Raw genomic sequence first — 11223 nt, 5'->3', positions numbered from 1 at the left:
GTCAAATAAGCACCTGTGCCCCAGGGCTGAATGAAGAGACACCCCACTCTTCTCTGGAAGTATAGATAATGGAGAAAGGGAGCAGAAAAAGAGCTACACATTTCATTCTCAACAGTATAAAAGAAAGCCTTTGTCCTTTTAAACAGACACTTTGAAAACACACAAGTGCCTTGTAGATGAACCCATGATTTTGGTTCTTATGTTTTTGCAAATTGATTTAAAGAAAGTGCAGGTACCAGGTAAGTACCAGCCCTGAATCAACACAGGCCCTAGAACACAGCTCACCTCAGGTGTAAGAGAGGCTCTGCCCACAGCCACAGCAGCCATGGCCAGCAAAAAGGTAACTGAACAGGTAAAAAATAAATATACTTTATACTAATATATATACATCCTAATTTTATCTTCCCAATTCAGGAGAGATCCTGAGAGTGCTACACTCTCAGCGCTAGAGAAGGCTCCTTGTATTCTGTGCAAAAGCAAACAAAAGTACCAAGCCTTACTGGTAACTGGATACCATCACATTACAGGTAAAGGTTTTACAGGATCAAAGCAGCACCACTGCAGTAAGAAAATACTTTGAGGTTAAAAGTATCCCCCCTTCCTGCATCTGAGAGGAACAGAACTGTCCAACCAAAGGCATAAAACTTTAGTGTTTTCATCCTAAAGACAGGCCTAAGTTCTGGCCTCTGCCTTCACAATGTTTAAACTCTGTGTCAGGTCAGCAGCACGGGGTGAGGGCAGATGGCAGAGCCTTTGGGCTGGGGCAGTTCCTGCAGCAGAACAGACCCATGCCTCATGGTGTTAAATCAGCTCAGCTGCTCCTGTGCTGCCTTGCATTGTGGATGCTTCCATCACCTGTGCTGCAAGGCCTGTATTTATTTACCAAGTACTAGTGCCAACAGTTTTGCTCAAATTACATGCTATCCTTTTTAGCCATTCTGTTCAACAGATTTTATTTTGAAAGAATTAGTATTTACAACAGTTGCTGAAGTAGCTGAGATAAAAAACAAGTCCAAGGATGAAGATCAGCTTTTCTTCTCTGTCTGCTTCTCTGTCTGCCCTCCTTCCACAATTTCCCAGGTTGAAACAGCAGCTCTGTCCTGTAAGAGAAAGTAAGCAGGTCAGTCCAGCCCACTGGATTACAGGTTTTTTAACCAAGATTCACTCAGCAAAGCTGTTCATTCAATTGAGCAAAAGAGGTGGCAATACAATCTCACAGGAATGCCACTGCTACTAAAAATGCTCAGAACAAAACTAGACAATTTTTCCTAGTTTGGAGGGAAGAAATACAGAGTAGAAATGTCACCTCTTCAGCGTGGAATGCTGCAGTGGAGTGCAGCCTCTCACATGAGGAGCTACACTCAACTCGTGCAATCCTATTTTCAAGTCTCAATGGCTCATGTTCCTGAAAAAACACTCAATACATACGAATGTATTGCTGAACATGTCTGATCTGAACTCAGGACAGAAGCCTGTTGATTTTAGTCTCTGTAATGTGATACTGTCATATTTCTGAAAGGCAATATTACAGCTAAATTGAACATTCTATTTAGAACCAGCTGTTTGATTGCAGTGGTTGAAAATAAAAGTTAATCTGAGCTTTGACACACAACAACATTCCATTCTCATGAGTGCTGTCTCATGACAGCAGCTGGAATTGTTGAATCTTTTTTTTACATGAAAATGAAAACTTTTTGACGCCTAAATACATTTCACTTGGTACCATAGCTTCCAAGCATGCCACAATGACAAGAAAAGAAACGTGGATTTTTTTAATCAGTCTGTTGCAAGATATGTAACTTCAGCCAACATCCTTTGCAATGAGCAACCTGACAGAAGAAACCAGACTAGGGAAATCACAAGCTAGAACCCGAAGGAGGAACTACCCTTTCTACAAAACTGATTTTAAGAAAATTTAGCTTTATTCAAGCCCCCCCTCTCTGCCGTGCCTCCAACCAGGGGGGTTCCTAGTCTGCACTGGATGGAGCTGTGGCTTGTCTGCTTCATCTCTTCTGCTGCTTTTCCACCTGCACACAGACTTCAGAAGTTGCTGGCTTGCTTGAGCCTCACATGACAGAGAGCAGTGTGTTGGCATTAATGCATGCACAGTGTGAGGCTCAAACATTTTGTGGGAATGAGGGGCTGGGCAGAAATCAGAAATTCACATAACTTCCTCAAGCCATTACTAGGCAAGCAGGACCCCTGTTATGTGCGGTTTTACCACGGCATTTTTGGCATCAGCTGACCCAGCCAGGCAGACTCATGATGAGCGAGAGGGTGGGGATAGCCCTGCTTTGTGTAGGCTATGTCTCCTTGCACACATGCTTTAGTGAGCCTGTGTGAGGAATTGCAGAGCTGCCTCACTCAGCTTGCAGGACTCTTTGGGATCTGGAAAAGCAAGGTGAAAGCTTGCTTTTCCAACACACCTTCAGATACTTCCACAATATCAGCCAAAAAAGCAGCAGGAGTTCAGCTTCAGATGTTTGCTCTGTGTGTGCTCCTAAGTGCATTTGTGCTTTGTCTTCTGGAGCAATCTAGTCTGAGCTTCATGTTATTAATTTTTTTTTAAATGAATGGAATGGTTTGAATACTGGCTCATTTGTGGGGTTTTCAAATGTAAATCTCCTTAAAAACAAACCAAAACAGATCTGCAAGAGGATGGAGGTGGAGCTGCAGCATCTTCCCAATGGATGAAAAGGCAGGCTGCTTCTCCAAGACTTTGTCTCAGCACGGTTGTTTGGATTTGCAAACTTGCTTGGCAGGTGAGTGCGGTGGGGATTTACAAACGAGTTAAAGGAAGGAGATGTTGCAGCCTCCCTTTCCTTCCCCAGCTGCAGCTCTGGCCCCCACCCCGGATTTTGCCGGCACGCTCGCTGCCATCCAAGAGAGGAGAGCACTGAGCACACTGCGCTCCAACAGGGGCGGTGACAAGTGACAGCCCTCATGCTTGGCAGCTGGAGCCATGTGTGCTGTCACTCCCTGATGGCACTGTGCTTTCCATCCTCCCACTGGCAGAACTATGGAACCAGACTTGCCAGCGTCAGTTCCCAAGGAAAGGAAAAATGAACAGTATAAACTGGAGGGAGGGAGAGAATGTGGAGGATTATTCTGCACTCAAGGAGCAACACTGACCCTTGCCTCACAGAGGCAAGAAGGACAATGACCAAGAGAACTGGAAGAAGCAGCACTTAAGGAAGTAATGCAGGTCCTTGGAACCAGGAGAAGGCAGTAATGCCATAGAGGGTCTTTTCCCAAGCCAGAGATGCCATTGAGATAATGGAGAAGAACACTGGCATTAGGTGTAGGCTAAAAGTAGAAAGCAGTTTAGAGAGAGGAGCAGTACAGAAATCAGGCAAAGTTCCTGTGGCTCAGGAACAATTGGGAATGCTGGAGATGGAAAAGGCTTTCTCATGAAGACTTATTTTTGGTGGGGAATGTGGGGTAGATAGAAGAAAGGCATTATTTTCACAAGTCATCTCGGTTTACTTTCCAGTTCCTTTGCAATCTTTTTTAAGACTGCACACATTACTCACACCCTTCCTTCTGGACTGAACTTGGGCAACTTAGAGATTTCTGAATATTATGAGATTATGAATGGCTTGCATGGAAACACAAGGCTGAGGAGGAGCGGAAGAGAAGGCAGCAGTATAGCCAAAAAAGGGCTTGACTTCCCCCTCCTGCTACTGCAGTCACACAGGGAGCAGGGCACCACACCACAAGCCGTTGAAGGGGAATGAAGGACAAAAATATGTGTTAACTTAAAAAGTGAGTCTCACAAAGAGAAACAAAGAGGGTTACTGTCTTCTACCTTAATGTGGATTCCAAAGGCAGCAAGGTCTCCACGCAGACTGTCACAAGCCTCCAAGAGGGGCTTTCTCTCCTGCATTAAGTGCTTCCTCTTTTCCTTCTGCTCTTGTTTGGTTCCCTGGGCTCCTGCTGCACCCTCCACTGGTTCCGCTGCTTCGGGCAGAGCCAGCGCGTAATGCCGGACCTTGGAGCGGAACCTCACCAGCTCCTCAATGACATTGGACAGCACTGCAGACTTGTCTCCTCCCACAGCCACCTAGAAATCAAACAGGGGGCTTTACAAACATCTGAGTATGATATTAAAAAAATCAACCCCATCTCCATAGCAATGTGAGACTGTATCACCTCTCTTGGTCGTGCATCTTCCACATATTGGTAGGATTAAAATGTCACCATCTCACTAATGCTGGACAGAAAGTTACAGTGGAGTCACTTGCAAGTAATTCAGCATGTTTCTGCACAAGAAAACATTTACCTTGGAGCAGAGTGCTCTCACATGAACACAACACACTGCACAACCCAAGTGGGGAACTCATCTCCACAGGAAACCCTGGATATGCCAGAAATGTACATAACTTGAAAAGGGATCTGACAAGTTAATGTAAGAAAGGCCTGGCAATAGGAATCCAACACAGCAAGGGAAGCCTAGCCACCAGCTCAGACAACTCCTTGGCTGTAAAAGTCCAAAGACGGAAAATACATCAGCCCTTTACTCTGTCTTTGAGCTCCAGACCTCCTTCAGGAAACACAAACCAGGAAAAGTATGTGTTTTGCCTTTAAGTCTCCAGTCCATCCTATCCTTTCTCCTTTCATCTACAGAAACCCTTCCCAAATCCCCAGAACTTTCATCTGATCCACCTCACCCACAGTTTCAGCCACTCAAACAAACCTGAGAGAAGCAGCAGCTACTGCACACAGGGTGTGGATATCTCCTGGCTGCAGCTGAGCCCCTTCCTCCCCTCAGCCACTCCCAAGCATCCCTGGCCTCCTCTGGCTCAGCAGGAGCCCCGCTGGTCAATGCCTCAGGAAAGGAACAGACTCAGTCCTGCTCCAACAGCTGCCAGGATGGGAGCTTGGGAGGCAGCTGAAGAGGAAGGCCACTCCTCAGCACTGGCACAGCCAGGCTCCTGGTCTCACTGCTGGCAGAGACACCATCCCTGTTTCTCATTAGAGGCAAACTCCCAAGGGGAGGAAAAGGACAAACCTCCAACAAACAAGAGAACTTCACCACGGTGTTTTATCCCTAGGACACGAGAGTGGGAGCACAAAGCACACCAAGGCCAGGGGCAAAGCTCCTGCAGCAACATCACCAGGCAGCAGAAGGGCAGCTGGGTAATTAAAGCCAGAAGGGTCTGGGTTTAGTCACCAAACAGCAGGATGGAAATGAAAGGGAGCAGAGCTTCAGAGGTCACAGGCAAAAAAGAGGAGCAGGAGGAGAAGTGAGGGGGCAGCTATTGAAGATAAGAGTGTGAAATACAGTGAATTCCTCAAGTGTTCAAAACATGTAGCCATACTAAAGAAGAAGTTTATGAGATTGAAAAAGGTAATAAATCTAAGTGTCAGAAACACTCCACAGTAACCTGTGGCAGGATAAACACTTAAATACAGAAGGGAAAGCCATGATGATGGGAGCAAGAAACATGCCTCTACAAACACCACTGAAAGAGTTCAAACCAGGCACCCACTGGAATGAGAGCCTTCAAAAGGAGAAGCAGCTTTAGGAGATGAACAAATCTGCCACAGCTTCTCAGGGCTGATCTCAAATTTCTGGTCCTTTTACTCCACAGACTGGTCCCAGCTGCACCTGCAATACGCTCAACACTGCACTCTTTGGGAGAGCAAAAGCTTCCCAGCTCTAAAACAGGCACAATGGTTTTCACTCATCACCTTTCCACCTGGATTCATCTTACCTCCCTGTGGATAAGATCTCTTGCCAATGCAGAGAGAGAGACAGGCTCTCTTACTGTAACACAGCCACTAGACTGAGATGAGCCATCCTTAGCATCTGATGACTTCAGAAGCACAGGCAGCTACATTAGGCTGATTAGCTGAGATGAATCCCAGCCCAGGAGCAAGACAGACCCACAGGCTACATGCAAACATCCAAATGAGGGGGTCCAAACACTGCTGCCTGTATTCTCTGCACTGTCAGCAGAGCAGTGTCCAGGCCAGGCAGCCCTCTCCCACACATGGCAGCACCCACTGTGGTCAGGGACTGCTCCTGGCAAGCTGCATGCCTGGGGCTACAGGGCCAAAGGGCAAGAAAGGCTGGATGCTGAGCTGTTCTGGCTGGTCTCAGAGTCAGGGAACAATCCCTACACCATTTTATTTACTAAATTGTGGTAGCCCATGGACCTTTCTGATGAAGATTTTGACACATTTGTTTAGTGGAAGCTGGAAGAGCAGAGGAACAGAGAGGAGTCTGATGACTTGCTCCTTTCTTCCTGCTTATCTCAGACCAGCATCTTCTGCTGATCCTCTGCCACACAGAGAAAGGGACTAGCACAGCCTAAAACAAAGAAAAGCATTCAGATACTTGTTTCAGCAAAAATATAGGTGCAGCAGATGTCTGCATACAGACAGCCCAGAATCTGGAGGAATGACTTTGCCATCCAGCTAACAAAAAACCGTGTTTAGTATGCCACTAAAAATTAACATGCAAACTACAGGCTGTGAGGAGTAACACACAGCCAAATCACATCCAGACACTGTTTTGAAAGAAATTTTGTGAGAAAATCCATGGAGGCAAACTAAATAAAAACATTTACCACTACACTGCCTGATTTTCAAAGGATGAATAATGTTACATTTTCTTACTCTCTTGTCCCCCTCCCCAAAATAACTGTTCTGTTTTGCAGAACACTTTCTCTATAGAAAGTTTTCCACTACTTTGCATTCAGCTGCATATTTGAACAGGAGAGGAGCAAAGGACACCCTGATATTCTCCAACACCTTGTGTCATTTTAAATGCTTCCATACATTGGGATATCACCTCCATATTGATGACTCTCTTTTCTGTTCAGTACTTTCTTTGAGCTGTTCTCTTCTTATTTTTCTCTCCCCATTCCTACCTTTCCAAGAACTAGTTATGTAAACTCATTGTCCCTCCCTCCCCATATCCCATGGCTCAAGGCAGAGCAGCCCCTTCCCCTGGCTTTCTGCAGAGGAGTAGGACCCCTCACAACTGCAAATATTCACACAGCTATCAAAGCCAGCCTGGATGCAACCATCAGGAAGAACAGGAAAAGCTGGGGAAAGCCAGACACATAACAGGATGATTTAACTGCCTCCAAAGCTAACTTCTTCTTGTTTCATTCCTCAGTCTTTCATTTCCACAGCAAAACTGGTGCAGAAGTCACATGGGAGCACCTCCAAGAACTAAAAAGCCCACATTTTGTTCCACCTGCTCAAACATTCTCCTAAAACATCACAGGAGAAAGTGCAAGCAGTGCAGAAAGGTTTACTAAAACCATAAATAACTTTGTTACATCTGATGCTTTCAGAAAGCACTCTATGAAACACAGGGGCTGCGACCATATCCTCAAACACATAGAAGAGAAATTTCATTACCTGTCTTTCCTCAAAGGACATCCCAAGGGCACTGAAAAAGCCTTCAATATAGGAAATAATGCTTCCATACACAACAGAGCTTCTAGGAGATCCAGCATCCTGTTAAGAAAACACTCAAAAGAGATTGTCCAGTCAATACATATTACAGAGCCCAGCATCTCTCTGCAGCCCAGTCCACAAGGGAAAACTGCTATTAATTATAAAGATCTACCTCCATCAGGAACACCTGCCCAGACAAGCAATGTTACAGAGATACAAAAGCACCTCACAGCACAAAGGGAAGGGATTTAAGTACACAAGGGAAGGGAAGAGCTGATCACCAGCCTGAGCAGCAAGAAGAGATGTGAGAAGCAGCCACACATTACATGTGTGCAGTAAATTAGAACTAAAAATAGCACTCTGGCCATGAAAGGGCTGTGTGTATGGAAACAAAATAAAAAGAACAAAATCCCACATTCATGGACACCTATAATATAAAAGATTAAAACCAAATTTTTTGAGTATCTTATTGATTTGATCCATTGTGAGACTGCTTTGAGAAAGTGTATGGCATTTTGTCACGCCCTGGCAGCACCAGCAATCAGCAGCAGCAATAAAATAAGGATTAAATGACAGACTGAGGAGCAATTTAAGGGACTAACCCTTGCCTAAAAAATAAGTGATGACATGCACTAGCAAATCAGCAGCTGGTACTGGATTTTATCTGACATCTTCACTGGGGCCTGAGATAAACTATAGTCTAAAATGTATAGGAAGGTCTGAACTGGGAGGAGCTGGAGCAGCCACTGGGAGAAAGGAACAGGAGTGTGCCATCTAAGGTGAGAAATGCTTAGCAGGAAGGTTAAAGAGAGGAATAAGTACTTATGTGGATTTACTCACAGTTCTTAAGGAACTTTTCTACACTTGTAATAAAGAGGGAACACTCCAGACAGCTGGGATGTACCCAGAAAAACTCCACCACCTCAACCAGAAATCTGAGTCAGCTGCCCCACAAATTTCCCATCCCATTCTCAACAAAACAACTGACAGGAGGAATTCAGGGGGAGCAAGCAGTGACTGACAAAATGGGGGTAGTTGTATCTAGGAGTGGCAATGCCATTACAGATCCCTGCTGCAAAGTGTTCCAGGTCAGGGATTCACTCAGATTGTAAAGATCATTTGTAAAGATAAGGCTAAGGCTAATCTGTACAGATTTGCTTACTTGTAAAGATAAGGCTAAGGAGAAAATTGAAAGCCAATGCCAAAATAGGACAAGACAGGCTAATTCTCTCTTAAAACCAGTTATTACCATGTACATGACACTTCTTTTACTGCACAAACATGGTGAACATGATGACACCAGTACTCAAGGAGCACAGCAACAAGGCTGAGGTGCTCACCTTCAGTGACAAAGGGAGCTGTGGTAAATTGAGAACCCAGAAGTGCTTCAGACAGTGTTTACTGCTCAAGTCTTGTCCTTAGCAGATTCTTTATTTGTGTCAACACGAGAGATCTTAACAGGGTCCTAATTTGGCAAAAGCCATGTGAAGACAGGCTCATGCTGAGGCCAGTTACAGAACACAGCAGAAGCCACTCAGTCCCCAGCACTGAACTCACCACCAAGACTGTCCAGTGCACCTGAGGCTGCTGGCCAAAGCCCCTGCAGCAACCACCCCACACCCTTCCCAGTTTAGCTTAATTTCTGTGCATGGGTATTAAGCAAAGAAGCAGGGTAAGAACACAGAACCAGCACTAAAATTAGCAGCATGTCACAACAGCCTCAGGACTTCCAAAAGCCTTAGGTATAAATAATACAGGGTAGCAGGAAAGAAACATCCTCTGGACACAACAGAACACAAAACAATAGCCATGCACAATTCCTGTGATAGGGTCAGGAAAAATAGGCTCCATTAAGGTCAAAAATTTATGGAGCTTTGTTTCTGCTGGTTTCTTATGTGAACAATAAACTAATCTGTCTGCATTAAGCAGTAGGACAGTGGACAGCTGTCATTTTCTGATCTCTGTATCCTAATGGGTTACCTTAGTAACAGCCTTAAGCTGTCTGTTGCCATGGTGAATGAGGTCCATAATTGCTGCAACAGCCCTGGAGGTGTCAAAGTCATCTGCAAACGCAGCCTTCACGGTTACTTTTGTGTTGGCTAGCCTTCAAGAAGAAAAGGTAACATTTAAGATAAGACAAACAAGATGCCAGCAGTATGCTGAATTCATCAGCCATTCAGCCAGAGGGAGTCACTGAAAGGACACTGCCATCTCCTTCTCAGCTGTCCTGTGATGGGCAGTGCTGCACTCATCAGGGAGAATACATCTTTCTGCTGTGAAGGGAAAAATTTGATGCATGTCAAAATCCTAAGTGTTACAGCCATTCAATAAATGTACATGGCTAATCAGAGGGGCCAACAACAACAGAGCAAAGTTTGCCTTAAATCATTTAAAAACAGATGGAAAATTACACTGATAATAGGCATTTCAAAGATTTTACTGAGTTCTGGTTTTTTTTTCCAGCAGTCCATTAATCCTGCTAGCAGCATGCTTCTCTTCCAAAGGCACATCACAGGCAGCTCTCAGGGCCTGGCAAGGAAGCTGTCCTGGGGCTGGCCAAGAATCCTGCTGGCAGGATCCAACTCAGAACCAAGCACTGCCTCCTCATCTCCCAGGAGAGCCCAAGCCCAGTCCCAAGGGATTGCACTCTCCATGGCCCAGATGGAAGGGTCCAGTGGGACCATTTGTGTAAGAGTGCCAAAAGCCAGTGGGCAACCAGCAGAGATCAGCACAGAACCAGCAGCAGCAGCTGCAGCCACTGGAGAGGGAGATGAGAGAGCAGCAGGGATAAATGGGGAGCCACAAACAGCTGCTGGCAGAGTGCTCCCACACACAGCCAGGTGAACCAGAGCTTGACAGTGCTGCCCCAAGGATGCCATTTCCCAAAACAGTGCAAGGAGCAGGGGAACCTCAAGCTGTTCTAGCATCTCTGGGGCTCTCCTGAGCCTCATTTTCCCTGTTTCTGTATTTGTTTGCCTGGAATGCCTACCTCCCCTCAGATACTGGATGGCTGCTGTTCTAATTCATCCTTTCCAACACTTTTCCCTGCAAGCTTCCCCCTCTCCACTGAGTATCTAACACTTCACTAATTAAGAGCTTTGTTTCATTTTGGTTGTTTTTACACCTAGGAATACACAAGTTGTGCCCTCCCACACATCCCCTACTGATTATCCATTTCGACTTCCTCACACCTCTCAGCTTTATCTTGCACCAACAGATCTCCTGCAGCCCCCTGCTGAAGGACTTGCTTTTGCCAAATACCACAGCTAGTTAATGCAACTCCACTTTCCTGTAATGTGCTCCAGTGCCCCTTGCAACCCTCAGTCAGTGCAGCCAGAAGCTTCCCCAGCAGTGAGGTACCTGAGCCACAAGAAGCTGCCTCTCACCTCCACAGCCCAGGCTGTCTCCCCTCTGACTCTGCAGCCCAGAGCTGCCTGCACTAATCTTGCTTCAGGGCACTCAGTGTCCCTCCTACCCTGACTCTGTGCTCTGCTCTCAGCTTTGCACACAGCACACCTCAGTCCTGAAGATAATCTGGTTTTCATAATGGACTCCAAAGGATTCTCCTCACCATTGTCAGGGTCACAACAATTGTAATTGCTTCCTTCCCAGTGACATCCCTGCCCCTGGCCAGCCTCTCAGTAGCCCCTTCTCTCCTCTGCTGCACAGCAGAGTGCCAGCCAGCCTGATTACAAATCCAGGTGCCCAAGGTGTGTCACTCTCCAGTGATCCTCTTTCTTCTCCAGTCACCACAGCCCAGCTCTGCTTACAAACCGGGGACCCTCACAATTGCCACAGCTCTGCCTC

At 46.0% G+C, this 11223-nt stretch overlaps 1 protein-coding gene across 1 annotated transcript in view; it reads right to left on the bottom strand.

The window, feature by feature from the left end:
- Nucleotides 1-766: 766 nt before the first annotated feature.
- Nucleotides 767-11223, bottom strand: part of CARS2 (cysteinyl-tRNA synthetase 2, mitochondrial) — a 35487-nt gene continuing 25030 nt past the window's right edge. The window contains exons 12-15 of the mRNA XM_054272034.1: nt 9397-9520; nt 7378-7476; nt 3809-4063; nt 767-1100 (exon numbers count right to left, since the gene is read on the bottom strand). Of these exons, the coding sequence (XP_054128009.1) occupies nt 1026-1100; nt 3809-4063; nt 7378-7476; nt 9397-9520 (553 nt within the window). The 3' untranslated portion in view covers nt 767-1025. The remainder of the gene's footprint in view (nt 1101-3808; nt 4064-7377; nt 7477-9396; nt 9521-11223) is intronic.

The sequence above is a fragment of the Melozone crissalis genome, unplaced genomic scaffold (assembly GCF_028551555.1).
Source record: "Melozone crissalis strain CALT ecotype California unplaced genomic scaffold, PUWL_Pcris_2 ptg000013l_1, whole genome shotgun sequence".
Taxonomy (NCBI): domain Eukaryota; kingdom Metazoa; phylum Chordata; class Aves; order Passeriformes; family Passerellidae; genus Melozone; species Melozone crissalis.
The sequence above is the reverse complement of the archived record's forward strand: the minus strand, read 5'-3'. Positions and strand labels throughout refer to the sequence as shown.